Source organism: Chiloscyllium punctatum, chromosome 8, assembly GCF_047496795.1.
Source record: "Chiloscyllium punctatum isolate Juve2018m chromosome 8, sChiPun1.3, whole genome shotgun sequence".
Classification (NCBI taxonomy): domain Eukaryota; kingdom Metazoa; phylum Chordata; class Chondrichthyes; order Orectolobiformes; family Hemiscylliidae; genus Chiloscyllium; species Chiloscyllium punctatum.
Genome location: NC_092746.1, coordinates 51894919 through 51918485, shown reverse-complemented (window position 1 = coordinate 51918485; position 23567 = coordinate 51894919). Strand labels below are relative to the sequence as shown.

Genomic DNA, 23567 nt, shown 5'->3' with positions numbered 1-23567 from the left:
TTCGCTGCACCTGATGTGGCCTCCTCTACATTGGGGAGACAGGCCGCCAACTTGCGGAACGTTTCAGAGAACACCTCTGGGACACCCACACCAACCAACCCAACAGCCCCGTGGCTGAACACTTTAACTTCCCCTCCCACTCTGCCAAGGACATGCAGGTCTTTGGCCTCCTCCATCGCCAGACCATGGCAACACGATGCCTGGAGGAAGAGCGCCTCATCTTCTGCCTAGGAACCCTCCAACCACAAGGGATGAATGCAGATTTCTCCAGCTTCCTCATTTCCCCTCTCCCCCCCCCCCCCCCCCCCCCCACCTTATCCCAGTTCCAACCCTTGGACTCAGCAACGCCTTCTTGACCTGCAATCTTCTTCCTGACCTCTTCGCCCCACCCCTTCTCCGGCCTATCACCCTCCGCTTAACCTCCTTCCACCTATCGCATTCCCAACACCCCTCCCCCAAGTCCCACCTCCCTACCTTTTATCTTAGCCTGCTTGGCACACCTTCCTCATTCCTGAAGAAGGGCTTATGCCCGAAACGTCGGTTCTCCTGCTCCTTGGATGCTGCCTGACCTGCTGCGCTTTTCCAGCAACACATTTTTCAGCAATTTAACATAAATGACTAAATTAAGGAAAGATTATTATACTCAGAGCATTTTGTACCTCATTCTTACCATTAACGTTTATTTCTTTATGTACAAATGACCAATCAGCTCCATGTCAGTGGTTTTAAATTCTTTACTGAAGCAGTTATCTTCTAAATTAGGTTTCTGATATTGCTTTTACATTTTTTGAGGATTCTGAGCTCTTTTCAGTTTACATCTAGACAACTATAATAAATGTAAACCCTGGCACTCCATATTAATAGTAGGAGAAATCCTATTGGCCACTATACTGTAATCTTTTACATATGATGTGGAATAGATTTCACTGTCTATTTGCAATATCTTTATATTTTAAATAACAATATTGAGCATTCAACTACAGTAGCTAACATTTATATAAGACCTTTAATGTTCTAAGACACTTTAAGTTGGAGGCCATATCAGGTAGGAATAGAATGTAATGTAGGGAAAGATGGTGACAATACTGTTGAAGCAATATGTTATAATAAGACTTTTCAAGGTAAGGCAAAATACTAAAAGAGTGGAGACTCCAGAGAAGTGAACAGGTTAAGTGAGTGGGTAAAATGTAGGAATGTAATGTAGGAAAAGGTGAGGTTATGCACTTTGGCAGGAAGATGAAAGCAGCTGAGTTTTTAAAATCAAGAAAAACTGCAGAAAGCTACAGAACAGAGGGATTTGGAAGTTCTTGTACATGAATCACAAAAAGAGAGCATCCAAGCTCAGTAAGTAATCAGGAAGGCAAATATTGGCCTTTATTTCAAAGGGAATGGGGTATAAAAGTAGAGAGGTAGCATCTCTTCTGAATGGTCAGGCCCTAATTTTTAGACAATGTCCCTTCGTTCTAGAATCTCTCTCTAGTGGAAATAGTTCATCTTTATCTAACCTACTTTTTTTCCTGTTAATACCTTGAAGACTCAAATTTTGCCCATCAAGTAATTGGTTCACCCTAGCAAATTAATAAATTGTAACCAAATGTTAAAAGTGTTCATTACAATCTGGGGAAATTCAAGATAGATTTATCGAGACATTACTGATCCCTTTTGCATTTCTGAAGAGTGAATATTTCTGTTTGGATTGAAAATCCCAAATCCTATTCAATATCAGTGACTTCTGTTAATTTAATAATTGTAGTTTTTAAACTCCATAATATCTACAATCACAACATTTACTTAAATAACTTTCATATGTTGTCACAGTTCTCCTCTTCACAACTCTGCCTTGACCTTGTCACAGGCACGACATAAACCTCCAGGTTTCCACCGCTGCAATGTTGTGTCAGCCTCTAAGAGATATATGAAAGCAACCTGAGGGTCACCCGGATCTTCTTATTTCCCCTCCTGCACCATGAAAAGACATCTGATCATTATTCACCATTTACTGTATTCTTATGTTTGAGATTGAAAATTTACACTTGTGATTGAATCCATGATTTCAAAGCTTGCATTTTTTTGAGACAGACCCAAAAAAGAAGGGGAAAATGAGCTTGGGAATTGACACTTCCAGTTCCTAAGGAAACTAAGGCTGAAACTAAGATTGGAAACCAAAATTTCTTGGGAAATTGAAAATTGCTGAGATCACCTAATAGGACCGAGAGCCATTAGGGCTCAGATGCTGATCCCAATGGTGCAGTATAACTATGATGAAGGCAATGGAGGCTAAAACCAAAAGCTAAGAAAAGACAAATATACAATTGCTATAACTGTTTCTGTTGCTTAACGATAATATTGGTCGATCCATTGCATCCAGACCATTGCAATCAAAATTGAGGAATTTCTGCAGATGTGTGCTATTTTTAGGGAAGATTGTGCCCATGGAACTGCAGTTGTTTGTGGTGAGGATTCAGGGTGGATACTAGGAGGAAAGGAACTGTAATTCTTTGTAAGGAAGACAGAGTTTATAAGATTGATGATTAGATTAGATTAGATTAGATTACTTATAGTGTGGAAACAGGCCCTTCGGCCCAACAAGTCCACACCGACCCGCCAAAGTGCAACCCAACCAGACCCATTCCTCTACATTTACCACTGTCCCTAACACTACGGGCAATTTAGCATGGCCAATTCATCTAACCTGCATATTTTTGGACTGTGGGAACACCCAGAGGAAACCCGTGCAGACACTGGGAGAATGTGCAAACTTCACACAGTCAGTCGCCTGAGGTGGGAATTGAACCCGGGTCTAGATTAGATTAGATTAGATTAGATTACTTATAGTGTGGAAACAGGCCCTTCAGCCCAACAAGTCCACACCGCCCCACCGAAGCGCAACCCACCCATACCCCTACATCTAACCCTTACCTAACACTACGGGCAATTTAGCATGGCCAATTCACCTGACCTGCACATCTTTGGAGTGTGGGAGGAAATCGGAGCACCCGGAGGAAACCCACGCAGACACGGGGAGAACGTGCAAACTCCACACAGTCAGTCACCTGAGGCGGGAATTGAACCCAGGTCTCTGGCGCTGTGAGGCAGTAGTGCTAGCCACTGTGCCACCTGTGATCAATACCTTCCTGAGCAAGTTGTTAGGATCTATCTTAGTTTTATGCACCACTTAAAGTGTAATTTATGTTTATAATTAACTGCAATTCGCCTGTTACTTCATATTTAAGCTATGTTGATTTTGGATAACCTAAGGTGGCATTTAATGTTTGCTTTGTTTGATTCCTGAGTAGTAAAATATATCTTCCATTTCAAACCACAGTAATTTAAGGCTTCATCCTTTAAATAAAAGTCTGAGCTTTCAGATGTCCCCTTTCTTTAAAAATAAAGTTCCAGACTTGAGTGACATGATAACCCTTTCTGGAATTTTCTTCTCTGGTTTCTCTCGAATCAGTAAATTATACTCCAATACACTGCATTACAATGTTTCCCCCAGCACTAACATACTTTCTCAAACTAAAAACTATAATCAAATTAAATGGTTTATATAGTGGATTATTCAACTACTCAACCCTTTTTTGTCATTCAGATTAGATTCCCTATAGTGTGGAAACAGGCCCTTTGGCCCAACAGGTTCACACTGACCCTCCGAAGAGTAACCCACCCAGACCCATTTCACTCTTACTGATGCATCTAACACTATGGATAATTTAGCATGACCAATTCACCTAACCTACAGATCTTTGGATTGTGGAAACCAGGGCACCCGGAGGAAACCCACGCAGACACAGGGAGAATGTGCAGACTCCACACAGACAGTCACCCAAGGCTGGAATCAAACCTGGAACCCTGGTGCTGTGAGATAGCAGTGCTAACCACTGAGCCACCATGCCGACGATAGCTTATCTGATTGGGGCCTTAACACTTTTTCAACCTGCCCCTCCTTCCTGCAGGACCTTTGAGTCCCTTGTCAATTGAAAATCTATCTTTCAGCCTCCAATGTATTCGATGGCCCTTGCTGGGAGAGGACATTTCTAAACAGTAATGACCTTCTGAAAGAAGAATTTCCTGCCTTCTTAGAAGGTCTTCCACTGTGACTAAAATGTGTGCAAGAAATTGTATAACCAGTATTCACATTTTTCATTTAACTACTATAAATCAATATCCAACTGTGACAAAGAGACTACATGCTTATTAGGAATAGAATATATTTAATCCACCATTGACAAATTAGGATTTTGTTTTAGGTAAGTTATGGTCTAGAAGACAATAATTTAAAAAGATGGTGAAACAGATTAAGTAGTAAAATTCAAAATTGAATTCAATATGCACTTAAAAAGGAGATATTTGTTGGGTTTTGTGCAAAGAAGCATTTTGTGAAATTAAGTGATTTTTCAAAGAATTAACAGGTCACAATGACCCCAAACCCTGTTGATCTCACAGTTGAAGTAAACATTAGAATTTCTTAAATCTTTCAAAAGCAAATGTTGAATGTTGAAGAATTCCTCTAAGCTCTTGTTTGTAATTTTACAGGTGGTGCAAGAGTTGATTTGCTTGACCAAGATGGCCATAGTCCTTTGCACTGGGCCGCCCTTGGTGGGAATGCAGATGTGTGTCAGATCCTGATTCAGAATCTGATCAATCCTAATGTGCAGGATTATGCTGGAAGAACACCTTTGCAGTGTGCTGCATATGGAGGTTACATTAATTGCATGGCAGTGCTCATGGAAAACAAAGCTGATCCCAATATCCAAGACAAAGAGGTAGACTATCAAATATGTTGTCAAAGAGAATGTTGTTGCTATGCAGATAATGCCTTTTTTTCTGTTAAGTTTCTCAATTTTCGTATTTCTTTGGTAGAATGGATTTCAATGATGCAGTCAATAGCTTTTGCATTTGTTAGTTTATTAAGATCATAATAGAATGTATCTCTATTAAATAATAACTTGATTTTGAACATTTATTGTGATTCAGTACCTGCCAGGACTTAGATTCTTCATTGAATGATTTTTTGTAGCGGAATCTACATTTGGCTGATGTCAAGCTAACTACCTATTTGCCTTCTTCACTACCCTTTCTATCTCTACTGACATCTTCAGGGATCTATGGACTTGTACACCAAGGTCCCTTTGTTCCTCAGTATTCCGAAGGAACCTAACATTAGTTGTGTATATCCTTCCCTAATTAGACCTCCCAAAATGCATCAGCTTGCATTTATCAGGAATAAATGCCACCTTCAGTTGTTCTGCCCAATTTACCAGCTGATCAGTATCAGACTTTAGCCTGAGACCATCCTCCTCACTATCAACAACACTACCAATTTTTGTGTCATTTGCAAAGTTAGTAATTATACCTTCTATATTCACGATTTGGAGGAGCTGGTGTTAGAATGAGGTGGACACAGTTTAAAAAAATCACGTAACACCAGGTTATAGTCCAAAAGGTTTCCTTGGAAGCACCAGCTTTCGAAGCGCTGCTTCTTCATGAGGTTATTGTGGAGCAGGACCATGCTGCACAACCACCTGATGAAGCAGCACTTTGAAAGCTAGCGCTTCCAAATAAACCTGTTGGACTATAACCTGGTGTTGTGAAATTAATTCAATATTCACATACAAGTCACTAAAATAAATAACAAACAGCAAGGATTCCACAATTTTTTTTTCCCAGGAAACATATGAAAGCATTTTATGAATGCATTTTCTAGATGATTTCTATATAAAGTTTACTATATTGGTCTTGTTACAAGCTCAAATTATGGTATGCTTAATAGTCTGAAAACCCCAGAGTATTTTTTGTTGTTCTTAGTTACCTTGTAGACATATGCTGAATTTTTAACAATTGTAGAACCCCTATAATGTGGAAGCAGGCCATTCAAGCCATCGAGTGCAAACCAACCCTCTGAAGAGCATCCAACCCAGACCCATCCCCTCTACCCTATCCCTGTAACCCTGCATTTCCAGTGGCTAATCCACCTAGCCAGCATATACCTGGACATAATAGGCAATTTAGCATGCCAATCCATTTACTCTACACATCTTTGTACTTGGTGGAAACTGGAGCTCTTGGAGACTCCCACACAGACACGACGAGAATGTACAAACTTTATTCAGACTGTTACCTGAGGCTAGAATCGATCCCAGGGCCCTGGTGCTGTGGGGCAGCAGTACTAACCACTGAGCCATGGTGCCACCCCATTACTGTGATGCTTGATACTCATCTGAAACGACAGTGAAGGATTTTGATGCAAGCCCAATAACAGCTTTCTTGGCTTTCCAATAAAAACAAAAAGTGTTAGAGAAACACTGCAGATTTGGCAGTATCTGTGGAGGAAGAAACGGAGTTAACATTCATTACAGCATCCACAGAACTTGATGTTGAAAACTCTCTTTCCTGATATTTTCGCAACTTCACAAGCAAAGTCTTCATCTGTTGCCTATCACTAATTGCCTTTGAACTGAATGGCTTACAAAGTCACTTAAGACAGCACTTAAGAGTCAGCCATACAACTGGAGGACTGGAGATACATGTAGGACAGACCAGCCAATAAGAACAGCCAATTTCTTTCCCTAAAAGATATTAGTGAACTCTTTACGACTCTGTTGAGAATGCTCCTAGTGGAGACCTAGTTAATTTTGAGGAACCAAACCATCTCACTGGTCCATGAGCACTGTTGTCATTGCAGAGATACTCAGAATTGCATAGCACCTGTATCTTCGCTGTCCCTGGGAAATGAACATCATCTGGGTTTAACAAAGATAAGATTATATCTAATTAGATAATTAAAAATGTAAAATTACCAAATAGTCACCATGAAGAAGATTGAAGCTGTAAAATTCCTTTCTAAATGTTTGAGAAGCAAGTTGATTTACATTCTCAAATACGAAACTGTGAATACACAAATGATCTTGTTTTTCAGGGACGGACAGCACTCCATTGGTCATGCAACAATGGGTACCTGGATGCTGTGAAGCTTCTGTTGGGGTACAGTGCCTTTCCTAATCATATGGAGATCAATGAAGAGAGGTAATACATGAAAGCTCTCACTCAACTTGTTTTTCATATTATTTGACCCGATTCAGCTAATTATTACGACCTCTGCTGATGTTATTATTGGACAAGTAAGATCCCAGGCTGAAATTCGACTCGATAGATTTTTTTTTATTTTAATGAAGTGGCCTCTTACTGAAACATAAGAATACAATGTTGCAGGTTTGTTTAAACAATAAAACAGAAGAAATGAAGATAAAATAAAAAGTACCAAACTATTTACATATAACACACATTTAAATATTTTGAAAAACATAGTAAAAATATAATCCCATTAATCTCAACAGACACCAGAAACAATTCCCTACTCTATCCCATGCAGGATTTGACTTAGCAATTCCTGGCCATGAGAATTTTCCTTGATTTATCATATAATTTAGTTTGTTATCTGTGTTTGAAATCACCCCTCTAGAGTTTTAACCACTTCTGGTCTGGAACTTGGAAGTAAACAACTTACACTGACTGAACAAATTGTTAAATTCCAAACTATCTTCTCCCTTTCTCAGGGACAACTGCTTTACACATCCACCCTCAGCTAAGAATGCAACAGGATTGCCCCAACTGAAATTAAAAACATCTCTTTTGTTTCAAGTTATGAGTGTTTACCCAAACCCAAAACAATTCGAAAATCTTCTATCTGAAATATTAATGTACTGCGTTGTTTACTTGTAAACTCTCCCAATAGATAACAAAAATCCCATTACTCACCAAGACGTCTTTCTCTTTACTGTTGTAAAAATCACCATGGCTACAGTAATTCATATAAGTTAATTATTAAACATCTTCAGACACACAGCCTATTTTTTGCTTGTTTAACTTCAAAGATCCAAACTCAAACATTAAATGATATCAGCCACCTTACATTACATAACGAATCAATCATTATTAATAGTTGACCCTAAGTATTCCCCGAAAGCACAAGAGAAAAATAGGGGTGGAAAAGTTTAAGAAGTGAATTCCAGGTCCCAGGTGACAGTGCATGTCTTTGTATGGTAGAGTGAAGAGAGTGGTCAGAATGGACAACAGGACAGAATTAGAAGAACACAATGTTCTTAGAAAATTATAGAAGTGGAAGAAATTACAAAGATGTGGAATCAGAAAGGGCATGGAGGAGTTTCAACATATAGATAAGTTAAAAATTGGGGTATCGTTCACCTAAGAGCCAATGAAGATTGGCCATGATTGTATTGAGTGGTGGAGGAGGCTCAAGGGGCTGTTACTCCTAGTTCTTACGTTGTCATATTTTTACAATATGGTAAATTCAGCAGAAAACCTTATAGTGTACAGTAACTTCAAAGTGAAGAATCTGTATTTGTTTAATTAGTACACATTTTTAGCTGATGGATTTTCAGAAGCTGCACTATTACTTTTAGTACTTATACTGCCTTCAAGGCTACACAAAATCAAGCTATTTTCAGAGCAATCTTCAAAGCAGTTTGAGACAAGGACTGTTTTTGAGTTGTGACAATAAAGTATAAATTACCTGGACAATTCTTCCCATTACTATGTAATGACTAATTTAATACAGGATTATATCTGTTATGGTTGGAGACTGATGGACCAAAATACCTCACGATTTTAAAGAAACAAGTAAAATAAACAAAATTATAATGAGAAAAAAACTGACAAAGACTCCAAGTCTGATAACAGGTTTATGGCACATGGACTGAATTGATGACAGCTGTGGCAGTATTCAAGCTTTCTAATTTCAATAAATGTGTTCTTAATTATCGCAAGCAGTTTAACAAGATTAAAGGGAAAACGTTACTTCCTCTTAAAGCAAAACATAAATGGGGTGCATCAGCTACAGTGTAACATACCCACCCCCCCATGTTGCAGTTTTCAGTTGGTGATTCAAGTATAGCTTTAGCAGAGGGTTCAGATTATATTGTTTGTCCATCTTTTCAGTCTAATTCAGAGGTTACCACAGAGATTTCTGGCCATGTTGATTGTTTGGAACAGACTTAATGGGCAGAACAAAATCTGACTCGATTCATCTGTACTACAAGTTGTTCTGCTGTAACACGTTTTGTAAACCCGAATTTGCTATAACGCAATTGACGAATTAGGGACACTGTTTCTAAAGCACGAATTTGTAAAAAATGTTTTGGCTGTAACACGATTACATCACCAACACTTTAAGCGCTATTTATAAAACGCGATTTTTCTATAACACACAAGAATGCAACCATGGTGTTAGAGAAGAACTACCTGTACTTTAGTGTCATGCATGATTTGGCAGGCCTTCTCAATCAAAATACAGTGATCTTGCAGAAAAGAAGCTGCTGTTTCATTATAATTAGTTATTTTTTGTTACTTTGGACAATAGTGAGCTGGGCATAGTCTCTTCTGATCTGACACAGATGGAAAGTCTCTTGATAGGTCATCTCTTTTAAGGTTATCCAGACGTTAAAGTTATACTGCAAAAACATGTTCCAAAAAGATTACTGCTGGGAACATTGGTACTATTAAACTAAATGACTTAGGCTTGAAAATTGAAGCTCTTAGGGAATAATTGAATAGTGTTATTTACCTTAGAGATGACAGAGTGAAGACTCAATTAAGATGTACAAAATAATGAGGGGCTTGGAGAAAGTGGATAGGGAAACTTGTTTCCCTTTGCAGAGTGGTCAGTTAGAAGAGAGTACAAATTTAGGTGATTGGTAGAAGAATTAGAGTGAGTATGAGGAAATCATTTTCAGCCAGAATTTGGTAGTTGTCTAAAATTCGCTGCCTCGTTTGGTAGTTGAGGTGGGAACTGTCAACTTATTTAAAAGCAACCTTGATCTCCACCTAAAGCAGTGTTAACTGCAAGTCTATGACCAGATGCTGGTAGGTGGGTTAAGGAGGAACAGCTGGTTTATTGAACGAGCATAGATATGATGGGCTGAATGGCCTGTTTCTGTGAAGGAACTTTTTTTCTATATTCTATAGAAATCAAAAGTACAATTTCAAAGTTGCGGTCAATGCTAAATTGTCCAAAAGATCCAATGATGAACTGGTACACAATATATGATTACCGTAAAAAAGACTCATTTTACTAAAGCTTTTCACATTGCCTGAAAAATGAATCAGCAATATCCTGACCAATCAGAATCAATCTATCTTGTCTAAAATGTAAACTAACTGTTAACTGTCAATTATTCAATGGTGCATGCCTTTACCAATCAGGGTATATTTACTAAATAGTCAACACTCTCCTCTCATGAAGTATACATTTTGGTTTTCCCTTTAAACTTGTGTTCTTTCCAAAGGTCCTGAGGAGTGCAAGATAAAAGGCTTAATCAAAATGTATCATTTTTCAGTAGTGCTCAATTTCTGTACTACCAAACAGCTAAAGAAAATTTACTTGAACAATGCCAGAACTGAGATATTAGCTGGAATTTCCTGCTCCTTTAAACAGCATAGGCAATGGACAGAAATGTGTGAAAATACAATTCAAATGAGAAAATTAGAATCTTGATATTTAAAAAAAGAAAATCCTTACATGCTGCAGAATCTTACTAAATGTAATTTTCACATTATTCTACAGCGAACAACCTATGTTTAGTGCACAGCACACCTGGTTATCTTTGCAGTTCCTGAACTTTCCTTTTGCTAAACAAGCATTCCTTATCCGTGCAATTGCACACGTGTGTTATTGTATCCTTAAAACTTGCCAAAAATGGGGAAGATATTTATTGATTTAATGTTACCCACTTTTTTCTCACATTTCCAGTGTATCCCATCAAGAATTCCCAAAACATAACACAAACATTGGGAGGTAGCATTCTAAACTCTGTACAAATTATTGAACTTTTGCACACAATCTTTCATTATACCATGGATGGGCTTGTGGGTGAAGGTGGCAGGTATGCAGCAGAAAACCAGTACTCAGGTTTCTAATCTGAGGCACTCCTCTACAATGGAGGTTTTTTTCAATGGGTCCAGAAGTTGTATGTTGGTCTTGGTCTCCTGACCAATACTTAAGCATTCACTATCCTTCCAAAACTGCAAATGGAAAGGTAGACATAGGTGGAGGCAAAATAGTTTTGGCGTTATTGCATTTGTTGGCTTTTCAAGAAACTCCTCCCCCTCTAAACTATGAAGAGTATTTGTAACTTTCAAAAAAAAGTCACTATCCTTATCACTTTGAACAGTGTGATTTAAATTGCCCCAATAAATGTAATAAAGGGAAAGTATGGTTGGTTAAAAAAAATTAAAATGCAAAAATGGTTTTCTAATCAACAAAATTAATCAATAGAAGAAAATTGTAATTGATAGGCAAGGGAAACATTTCCTTAATAGGATGCCTACTAGGACTGATTAATACCCCAATTTTATGTGGGATACTATAATAATATAATATTGTGGGCAGACGAGTGTGGTGCTGGAAAAGCACACAGGTCAGGCAACATCCAAGGAGCAGAAAGGGCTCCTGTTCCTCGAATGCTGCCTGACCTGCTGTGCTTTTCCAGCACTACACTCTCGTCTCTAATCTCCAGTATCAGCAGTCCTCATTTTTGCCTAATATTATAGGCACTCGGGCCCAGCCTGTAGAATCAATAATGGACGGGAACTCCCAAGAATCCTGAGGCAGTCATGCTCACATGTTGCTGAATTCATCAATGTAAATTATATCTTCAGTTTTGATATTATCTCAGTCTAGAACAAAGTTGCAAAACATTTAACAGGTGCAAAACTATAAAGCTTCTGGAGTAAATGGAGTTCCTGCTGAAATTTTGAAATTGAGGAGAGATATGCATCAGGCACAACTTCACATCCTCCAGTTGGGAAGGAGTGCATGCCAGGAGATCTCAGAGTTGATGTAATTTTGACCACATTCAAGAAGAGAAATAACTCTGATTGCAGTAAATACACAATACTCTCCCTGATATCTGCTTCAAGGAAAACAAGAATCCTCCTCAGTGCCTCCTCTCATTGGCTGAAGAACTCCTTCAAGGGTCTCAGTGTGATTTTCAGTCATCAAGAGACACATCAGATATAATCTTTACCATATGATAAATCCAAAATGTAAGGAACAGTGCTAACTACTAATTACGGCCTTTTCGTCCGCACCTGACTTTTTGATTCTGTCAATTTAGCAAGCAATTGGAGGTGTATCCTCCTCCAATTTGGCTTCCCTCTGAAATTTTGCACTGCTCTCTACCTAATCCACACTGGCATTCAAACTGATCTTCACCAAAAAATAGCCACAGACTCCATCTCAGTGAAGACTGAGTCAAACTAGTCTGTATGTTGCACCAGCCTTCTTTTCCATCTTCCTCTTGGCAATACTGCACCTCCCTCCAAAAAAATTATCAACAGACAGGAAGATAATTTACTGAATAGATGTCAACGTACACCATCTTCATTCCAACACCAGTATCACTGCAATGTTAGTTACGGTAATGTTAGTTAAGATAGCACTTAATTGGCTGAATCTTAGTCAATTCCTCCTCCACAGCTAATGAGAAGATATGCTTCTCACTAAACCAAGAAAACTAAGAGCTGAAAATGTGTTGCTGGAAAAGCGCAGCAGGTCAGGCAGCATCCAAGGAGCAGGAGAATCGACGTTTCAGACATCAGAAGAAGGGCTGATGCCCGAAACGTCGATTCTCCTGTTCCTTGGATGCTGCCTGACCTGCGCTTTTCCAGCAACACATTTTCAGCTCTGATCTCCAGCATCTGCAGTCCTCACTTACTCCAAGAAAACTAAAATCCTTGTCTAACTAGTCCCATAGCGTCAAGGCACTAATCCCTCAAAAAGCAACTCCACTCAGCAGAATATGTCATTTGTATGCCTGATACCAGACTCCAAAGCAGCTGACCAACACAAAACTCAGTTGCAGCAGAAGATTTCCAGAAGGACAGTGAAAACCCTTTAGAGTTGCCCTCAAAGCAATTGTCGGCTCGTGAGAGTCCCTGGCTTGTGACTGCCCAAAATAAGAAAGGTACCAAACTGGAGATTTGCACCAGGGGTACTGTCTACAGTACTAGTCACCTACTTATGGAAGGCTGTTAATGTGTTGGAAGCAATTCACTGACGGTTTACTAGACTAACATGAAAGATAGCAGCAGCTGAGTGGGCTCGTCCACTTTTTTTTAAATTTGATTTTTGCTATTTACTTGCCTTCTGGAGAAAGCTTGGTCATGGAGGCTGCGATGGAGACAGCACTGCGGCTTCATTGGGTCCGGAGCGTGGCAATGTCTGGGGGCCTGGATTAGGAGTTTGGCAGTCAGCTAGAGGTCCAGAGTGTGACAGTTGTTTGGGGCCTGGATCAGGATTTTGACAGTTTGAGATTGAGCCCAGTGCAGGCAGAGAGAGAGAGCAATGTGGCAGTGAGGGATAACCTCAGTATCTGCAGAGAGTGCAGGCAGCCCGAGATCTCCCAGAGAGCCAAAGCAGAGGAAATTGAGCTCATGTAGGGAGTGCAAGCCCAGCATGGCTAAATACCTCAGAACTTTTAATTTTATTTCTTTATTTTTCAGCTAAGACAAAAAAGAATGATCATGTTTAACTTTTATTTTAGTTTTATTTCTACTTTTATGTAAGATTTTACACCTAGGTACCTTTGTACCTAAGATGACACTGGAAATGGAGACACTGTACACTTCCACTGTACTCACGTACTTCTGTGCTTGAGTACATGTGACAATAAAATATAATTCCATTTCTAATTTTAATAACTGGAATGAGCAGATTGCCTTATGAGGAAAGTTTAGAGAGGCTACCCATTTCCTCTAGAGTTTAGAAGAATCAGAGGTTATTTAATTGAAAGATAGGAGACCCTGAGGGGACCAGGTAGATGTTGAAAGGATACTTCCTCTTGTGGGAGAATATTGAACTAGCAGTCATAGTTGAAAAATGAAGGGTCAACTATTTAAGATAGAGACAGGTAACATATTTTTCCCTCATAAGGTTGTGATTCTTTGGAATTCCCTTGCTCAAAAGGCAGTGGATGCAGAATCTTTAAATATTTTAAAGGCAAAAGTAGGTAGACTTGATTACGAAGGGAATGAAATGTTATTCAGCTATGCAGGACTGGAGAATTGAAGTTAAAATTAGATCAGCCATAGTCTTATTCAATGGCTAGCAGGTTCAAAGGGCCAAGTGGCCTACTCTTGTTCCTTATTTTATGTTCAAACACTTCTAGAGACATTCTTTGGGAATGTGCAGAAGCTAAGTTAAGGCAATATCAATAGTGCAGAAACTTCAGACAAGTGTCCCACATGTGATAGTGTTTGCAGATTACACATTATTATATATCGCAAAATCCATTGAACAGAATGGAAGCAATTCACCCTCCATTCAAGGGGTCTACCCAAGAAGAAGAACGTAGATAGAAGCTGCGAGTTCAGAGTGCTAATTTTCTCAATGTACCTCATAAAATTGTGATAATTGTAATTTTAGATATACTTCCAGTTATTTACTTTAGATAATGTCATTCAAATAATGAAAGTGAGATCTTGCCAATGGACTATAGAACCAAGATTTTAAAAAGTAGGGAACAAAATAAAATAAAAAATTATGAAGATGTGTCTATGACAGACTAGGTGTCCATGATGATCTAATAAATAAATAAATGATTTCTTGTAGTTTATATTGTCATCTTTTTCTTCCCTTTACCCTCGCCAAACTGGCAAAATAAGCTTCAGTAATCTCTTCAAACAATTACTGAAGAAGAGTGACCAGGTTTTCTTTTTAAGTAACAAGTGAACAACTCAATAACTGTTTTGTTAATCTTTTATACTGGAAACAGACCAACATCTTGGAAAAAGGAAAGAAATTTATATCACACCTTTCATAACTTCAGACAAGTCTCAAAACACTTCACAATTAATTAAGTATCTTTAAAGTTAATGTTGCACCAATGACAGCTGATTTATATGCAGTAAATCACACAAACTGCAAAGAAAGAATGATTTAATAATCTATTTTAGTGTTGGCTGATTGAGGAATAAATGTTGACCAAAAAGCCATTGGGCTAATTATGCTACCTCCTTTGAAACAGCAGTCATGCGTAATCCAACGTTCCTTTGTATTTTTGGTTTATAACTTTGCAAGTTTGTCATCCTCAGGAATCTGTTGAACTTCACTTTTTGAAAACTATTTGACTGAAAAAAATTCTCATTGTACCTCTAGATCTATACAAATTTTTTTTTATTTCTGACGTTTGGTTATTAATGCACTCACCAGCTGAATGACTTTATTCTGCACTGTGTTTCCATGATCCTAACTCCAATGTTATTTTTTAAATAATGCCATTGAGTCTATTAGTGACACCAAAGATGAGGCTTTGACTGTGTCCATCACTCTTGATGGGGTCTCCTCTACATAGGAGGACAGGAAGGCAACTCGCGGAGTGTTTCAGTGAACATCTCTGGGACATGCACCCCAGAACCCCACTGTCCTGTTGCCGACCACTTCAACTCCCCGTCCCACCCCACAAAGGACAGGCAAGTCCTGGGCCTCCACAACCGCCAAATCAAAACTACCGGATGACTGGAGGAAGAACACCTCATCTTCCACCTTGGAATCCTTCAACCATACAGCATCAACTTGACTAATTTCCATATCTGCCCTCCCTATACTTCATCCAACCCTCTCACTGGGCACCACCCTCTTGACCTGTTCCACCTGCCCATCTTCCTTCCCACCTATCCACTCCACCCTCCCCACCAATCTATCACAATTGCCCCCCATCTGTATCCATGTATTACCTTCCTGGCTACCTGTCCCCCAGTCTCACCCCCACCCTTCTATTTAACTCTCAGCCCCCTTCCCCCTCCACATTCCTGATGAAGGGCTTATGCCTGAAACGTCAACTCTGCTGCTCCTTGGATGTTTGCTGCATTGCACTGGAGCCTAAATTCTTTCCTCAGGTCTCTAGGGCTTCTGACTCAGATGAAGGAATACACTACTGAAACAAAGCTGGGACCTGTAGTTTGATTATGTTGTTTAATGTAATGAACTGCTCCCTGTCTGAATGCTACAACAAGTTGTAAATATCGCAGTGCATGTATCACAACAATAAATGTAACTCTATCAGATTGAAAGTTTTCAGATTATATAAAGAATAAATTAAATTGTGCTATTATGTAAGATCTCTGACACATAAAATCTGATGACTAGTACATTAATTAATTCCACTGGTTCTTTATTGCAAGTAAATGTGTTTTATTTAATGTGTTGTATTCTGCACACATTAAAATCTGGCCACTGCCCTATCCCGTTACTTACAGTAATTAAGAAACACTCAGTAGATAACTGTCCAACCAAGAGCTGAGTGAGATTGGCAGACAGTGCTACTTACAGATGCAGAAATGTTTCGTTCTTGTTAGTGGACTAGGTGTAAACAAGACTTTGATATCCTGCTTTAGGGGATAGTGCTTGTATAGTCGTATTCTACAGCATGGTGATGAACATGGGGAAATGTTCAATGGAATTGTGCAAATTTTACAGGCAGTTTGGCAAGATGAAATCGGTTCACGCATAGCTAATGTCAAAACATGTGACGAGCAAAGGAATGGTAAGTGATGTCCAAAAACTTCAGCCTGAGGCTTGATTCAAATTGAGCCTTAGTGTGTCATCTGCATGAAATACTGAGCTCTGAATGTTAATCAAGTATCCTGGTGCAGCTAGCCAGAAGGATGATTTTGATGCTACCATGTCCATTTTACCCTAATATTCAGTTTCTGACTCTATTCCACTCCACTTCCATAATATTTCCTGCCTCTGATGCGCTTCAGTTTCTCTACTGCTGGAATTCTCATCCATGCTATTCCCACTTCCAGACTTAAACCCTTAATATGTATTAACTCATCAAAAATCCTGCTACTTATATTCTGGACTGTATCATTCATTCGTGTGTTCGTAAGAAATAGGTGGTAGCCATGATGTGTAAGTGCTGGTGTTGCACTGGGGTGGACAAAGTCAGAAGTCACATGACACCAGGTTTATTTGAAATCACAAACTTTCAGAGTGCAACACCTTCGTCAATGAAATGATTCTCCATCGTTAGTGCTAAGCTGGTGTCAAACAGTGCATAACAATCGAATGGCGCAGCTAATTCTGGGAGCATGTTATTTTTACTGCACCTCATCAACCAAAACCTCCTGGGTTTACCTTGGTCATCTTCCATACAATGAGTTTCTAATTTGAACTGGGTACAAAGGGTATAGTTCTTCAGACATAGGGAGCCCACATGTGTACTTGAACTCATCCAGTTTTTTTTCATTGAATGGGATAGGATGTCAGCATTTGTTGCCCGACCCTCCTTGTCTTTAAACTGAGTGACTTGTTAGCCCATTTTTGAGGACATTTGACATACGGGTCAGGAGTTGCATTTGGGTCAAACTATGTTTAGGTGGAAGATTTCCTTACCTAAAGGGAATTGGTGAACCAGATGGGCTTTTATGATACCCAGTGACAGTTTTGTGACACAATGTTTGAGACTTGCTTTCAATTCCAAATTTTATTAATTGAGTTTGGTTCCACCAGCCGTCATGGTAGGATTTGAATCAGTGGCCCCTGAGCATTAGCCTGAAATTTAGGTTCATAGCCCAACAATGTTATCACTGTGCTACTATCTTCTAAGTAGACAGACATTAAAACACAAAACACAAAACTTCAAAAATATCCCTGGAATATTACCTGAACCATATTACAACTGACATGGTGAAGGACTTATGCCTGAAACGTCAATTCTTCCCCTCCTGGGATATTGTCTGACCGGCTGTGCTTTCCAGCACCACACTGTTCGACTCTGATCTCTAGTATCTGCAGTCCTCATTTTCTCCTGCAATTGACAGGGGGTCAAGCAGATTACACAATTATCTGTGTGGCTCAATGAGTGGTGTGGAAGAAGTAATTTCAATTCTTGGAGCATTGGCATATGTACTCAGGGAAAATATATTCAGTTGGAATACCTCCACTTATATTGGGCTAGGACTAATATTCTAGCCAATGTTATAACTAGGGCAATGGACAGCACTTCAAACTAGTACAGAAATTCAAGTGAAAGGAGATTTACAGAGACAAAGCTTGAGGCAATGGAAGAGTGTAATGTGTGTAACAAAATTTAACAGTAGTAAAAAAAAAGTTAAGTTTCTCATCTGAATGTAAAAAACATTACAAGAAAAGCATTAGATGAACTAGTGACACAAATAGTGGTAAATAGTTTAGATCTAATTGACATTGCAGCCATAGATGAAAAGGAATCAATAAATATTCCAAGGTACATAATATTTCAAAAATGCAGACAGAATGGCAAATGAGGAATGGTAGCCCTGATAATGAAGAATGATATAAGCACAGAAGTGACATTAGTAGACATAAGAATCTGAACGCAGACAGTCACCTTAAAAGATAAGGTCAGGTATGTTCTTCCCTCTTGTTGGTTCCTTCTCCACTTGCTACAGACCCAGTTTAGCAGCTATGTCCTATAGAATTTTATCAGCTCATTCAGTAGTGCTCTGCCGAGCCATTCTTAGTGGTGCATATTGAAATCCCCCAGCCAGAGTACATTCTGAGCCATTTCCACCCTCCGCAATAAATGCAGGTTTTGAAGGGAATTGATAGGGTAGATGCTGAAAGATTGTATCGTTGGTTAAAGAATCTGAAACATGACAGTCTCAAGATAAAAAATCTGATGATTTAAAGCTGAGTTATGGAGAAATTGTTTCACTTAAAAGGTTGTGAATTTTGGTAGTTGCGGATACCCCATATTGAGTAAATTTAATGTTGCAATGAACAGACATTTGCTCTCTCAGGAGATTAAGGGTTATAGGGAGCAGGTGGGAAAGTGGAATTGAACCCAAATATCAGTCATGATCATATTGAATAGGGGACAAAGATCTACTCTTGCTCCTATGTCTTGTGTGTTACCAAACTTGTTTAGAACTTCCACCATGCAACTCTTTCACACTATGGAAAGTGGACACTCCCATAAGAGTTAAATTGAAAGTGACCTTGACTATATTTGAAAATAAGGTTCCATAAATACAAAAGATTTCCAAATGTTTTCGAGCTGACTATAGAAACGAAATTTGCAATCTTTCACATCCTTATGTCAACTTTACAAATACCACTTTGTATAAAAGTGTTTCTCTTCTTTGCTTCTATATTTCTTTGGTCTTCCCTCCCATGTTCTTTTTTTCCCTTTCATCTTTACCTTTCATGCGTTTTATTTATTACCTGTCCCAACTTTTCTTCAATATGTCTCTCAATTCTTCTGCCTGTTAGCCATTGTATGTTCCCTTCCATCTCTTTCCTTACTGTCGGTTACATCTAATTCCTTCACTTCTCTCTATGTCCCTCCACTCCCCTTCCTTGTTAATTCTTTCAAGCTAAGCTTCTTTCTGAAGCAAATATTTCCTGGATAAAATTTGAAGGTGTAGCTGGCAATATTCTTTTAATATCTAGTTAGGTGGATCAGAGAGGCAAACAGAGGTTGAGGCAAGTTCTTCAAATAATGGAAACAGCCTGACACCTCAATAAATGTCTTTATTTTACATTAGTTTGAATATACGATTTAGAGATACAGTGGTGCCTCGGAATCCGAATTGAATTCATTCCAGGAGGCTGTTTGGATTGCGAAAAGTTCGAATTCCGAAACTATTTTCCCATAAGAAATAATGGAAAGTGAATTAATCCGTTTCTGAACCCAAAAAAAAAGTTTCAAGATGCTTTTCACTGCAAATATACATGGTTAGGGTAAAATAAGATAAGTAAACATCTTAGATAGGAGATTACAGAGTGACCTGGACAAGTTAGGTGAGTGGGCAGATGCATGGCAGATGCAGTTTAATGTGGATAAATGTATGGTTACCCACTTTGGTGACAAGAACAGGAAGGCAGATTACTACCTCAATGGAATCAATTTAGGTAAAGGGGCAGTACAGAGAGATCTGGGTGTTCTTGTACACCAGTCAATGAAGGTAAGCATGCAGGTACAGCAGGTAGTGAAGAAGGCTAATAGCATGCTGGCCTTCATAACAAGAGGAATTGAGTATAGAAGCAAAGAGGTGCTTCTGCAGCTGTATAGGGCCCTGGTGAGACCACACCTGGAGTACTGTGTGCAGTTCTGGACTCCAAATTTGAGAAAAGACATTCTGGCTATTGAGGGAGTGCAGTGTAGGTTCACGAGGTCAATTCCTGGAATGGCGGGATTACCTTACACTGAAAGACTGAAGCGACTGGGCTTGTATACCCTTGAGTTTAGAAGACTGAGAGGGGATCTGATTGAGACATATAAGATTATTAAAGGTTTGGACACTCTGGCAGCAGGAAACATGTTTCTGCTGATGGGTGAGTGCCGAACCAGAGGACACAGCTTAAAAATATGGGGTAGACCATTTAGGACAGAGATGAGGAGAAACTTCTTCACCCAGAGAGTGGTGGCTGTGTGGAATGCTCTGCCCCAGAGGGCAGTGGAGGCCCAGTCTCTGGATTCATTTATAAAGAGTTGGATAGAGCTCTCAAAGATAGTGGAATCAAGGGTGATGGAGATAAGGCAGGAACAGGATACTGATTAGGAATGATCAGCCATGATCATATTGAATGGCGGTGCAGGCTCGAAGGGCAGAATGGCCTACTCCTGCACCTATTGTCTATTGTCTAAATTACCTAGATATCAAGTAACAATAATAAAAACAAGAAATAAATGCACTAGCATGAAAATAACTTCATTTACCTTAGTGAGGAGTGCTAATGGTGCATGTGTAAGCTGGCGAAGAGGAAGGAGGGTGAGGGAGAGGGACTTACTCTTATTTGCTTCACTGCTCTTCTTGGGTGCCATGGTGAATGCACAAGGGTGATAATTTTTAAAAAACAGCACAAATCAAGGTGAAAACACAAGGTAAACTAGCGATGGACACACGAGAGATGCTTTCACGACTACTTTCCAGGATGAACTGAACAAACAATGTGCAACCTGAACAATACGTGGTGTTCGGATTCTGAAAATGTGTTCGGATTTTAGGGCAAATTTTCTCAAAATAATTGTTCGGATCCCAATTTGTTCGAACAATAGGGCGTTTAGATTCCGGGGTCACCACTGTATTTCCTTCATTAATTCTGACCCAATTATTAAGCAGATTACTTTGAGATAATCTGTTCTAGCCATGAGGCAACGTGTAATTTGAAAGCAGAGGTTTGCATATTGAATGTGACAGCATGTATTTTAAAGCTAGTTAAGTTTTTTGTTCTTTGAACTCTGCTTTAAATGTTTCCTCTTTGGTGTTTCAGGTTCACTCCACTTGATTATGCCCTGCTTGGAGAACATCAGGAGGTTATTCAGTACATGCTGGAGCATGGAGCACTATCTATTGCTGCAATTCAAGACATTGCTGCTTCCAAAATTCAAGCTGTTTACAAGGGTTACATGGTCCGCAAAGCTTTCCAGGAGAGAAAAAACCTACTCATGAAGCATGAACAACTACGGAAGGATGCAGCTAAGTGAGTATTAATCCTGAATAATAGATTCAAATTCAGTCAATTTATATGCCAGTCAATTTTAAAAACACTTTCTGCACAAGAATGCTAAAATCTGTTCCTTAAACATTGGTCTTGGTTTTATTGTAAATGTTGAAGGAACAAACTTTTGTTGTTGACCTTATGTTTATTTGCTGATTAACTTTTTGTAGTCCTGTTAGTGGAAATTTTCTTTTACCTAGTATCAGATCTAGTATCGTGGCCTCTCCTATAAAGCTGTGAATTCTGTAACCAGGGAAAGCAGCAGGAGGCTCTTCAATGAATCAGATTGAAGAATCCTCAATGGGACACACGAGGCTGAATTTTCCCACTTTTAGTTAAAATGTGGTGACGTTTCAAGGCATCAACTCTGCCATGGTCCAGGTCAAGATACCTTGCACAATCTTCCTGTTTTCACCTTATTAATTATGTGACAGGTGTTGGATGTGTTCATCACTGAATCTTGTAGCAAGTGAGGCATAACTGTTTGCCGCTGCTGGAGACTTCCATGCCTCTATTGCCTTATTTGAAGCCCTGCTGGATGCCACTTCCAACGATGCCAGCCATAAACAGTCAGTTCACACTGTGGATCTTGTTTCTAAACCAAGAAGATATAACATAAGAAAGCTCAAGCTTACTCCTTGATTCCAGAAGACAGATTTTTAGCTTCTAAAAGAAGGGCTAGTGGAGAGAAAAGTGGTACTTTTCTTTGCTGACAACGGAAAGAGGCCATGCCACCAGTCCAGCCAGCCTAGACAGAGATGACAACACAGGTCAGTGCTATGTCCAGTGTTAAAAGGAACGCCTGGCAGCACCACAAGAAGGTCAATGATTTCCTATGCTCCACGAGGATAAATACGGTCTTCTGTCTGCTACCTAACATTTAAAGCATCATTTACTCAGTCATGCACAAATATCTCCACAAGACTGATGGACTACTACCCTCAGTATTTCATTCATCATGTTCTTACACCCCTCCCATTTTCAGCAACTACAAACTTTTCCTGTCCTACTTGCTCACTGAGGACACGTAAGCACCATTTCTGCATGAATGTTGCAAGTAACTGCTCATGCATCCACTTCCATCATATTCTTTCCCTCCCTTTGTCTTAATGCAGGAAAAACTGACCCACTCTCAGGCTCAGAAGTCTAAAATAGATGGGGGCGGGGGGGTGATGGGGGTTACGGTAACGGTGGTGGTCATCAACCTCCTCACTCCATACAAGAAGAAGATAGCAAAGCTAGCAAGAGAAGAACAAAACTGCTAATATGCTAATGGGGAGCCCCCAACGGATAAATAATGCACTAAGCTCCACTACGCTGTGCAGTTATCTCATTACCATTAGTGTTAATTTATTCTAATTAGAGTCACAGAGACATGCAGCACGGAAACAGGCCAATTCGGTTTCTTACACAGAACTAGTCCCATTTGCCTAGGATAGAAGGTTCATATCCTTAGAACATAGAACATAGAAAAATACAGCGCAGTACAGGCCCTTCGGCCTTCGATGTTGCGTCGACTGAAGCCTACCTAACCTACACTAGCCCAATAACCTCCATATGCTCATCCAATGCCCGCTTAAATGACCATAAAGAGGGAGAGTCCACCACTGCTACTGGCAGGGCATTCCATGAACACTCAACCCGCTGAGTAAAAAATCTACCCCAAACATCTGTCCTATACCTACCACCCCTTAATTTAAAGCTGTGTCCCCTAGTAACAGCTGACTCCATACGTGGAAAAAGGTTCTCATGGTCAACCCTATTTAAACCCCTAATCATCTTGTACACCTCTATCAAATCTCCCCTAAACCTTCTTTTCTCCAATGAAAACAGCCCCAAGTGCCTCAGCCTTTCCTCATACGATCTTCCTACCATGCCAGGCAACATCCTGGTAAACCTCCTCTGCACTCGTTCTAATGCCTCCACATCCTTCCTATAGTATGGCGACCAAAACTGCACACAATACTCCAGATGAGGCCGCACCAGAGTCTTATACAACTGCAACATGACTTCAGGACTCCGGAACTCAATTCCTCTACCAATAAAGCCCAGTACACCA

At 39.5% G+C, this 23567-nt stretch overlaps 1 protein-coding gene across 12 annotated transcripts in view; it reads left to right on the top strand.

Moving 5' to 3' along the window:
- invs (inversin) overlaps positions 1–23567 on the top strand; it is a 282226-nt gene that overhangs the window by 158490 nt on the left and 100169 nt on the right. For all 12 annotated transcript variants that reach the window (XM_072575544.1, XM_072575542.1, XM_072575547.1 and 9 more), the window contains 3 exons: positions 4537–4766; positions 6920–7026; positions 21281–21490. In XM_072575544.1, the coding sequence (XP_072431645.1) occupies positions 4537–4766; positions 6920–7026; positions 21281–21490 (547 nt within the window). The remainder of the gene's footprint in view (positions 1–4536; positions 4767–6919; positions 7027–21280; positions 21491–23567) is intronic.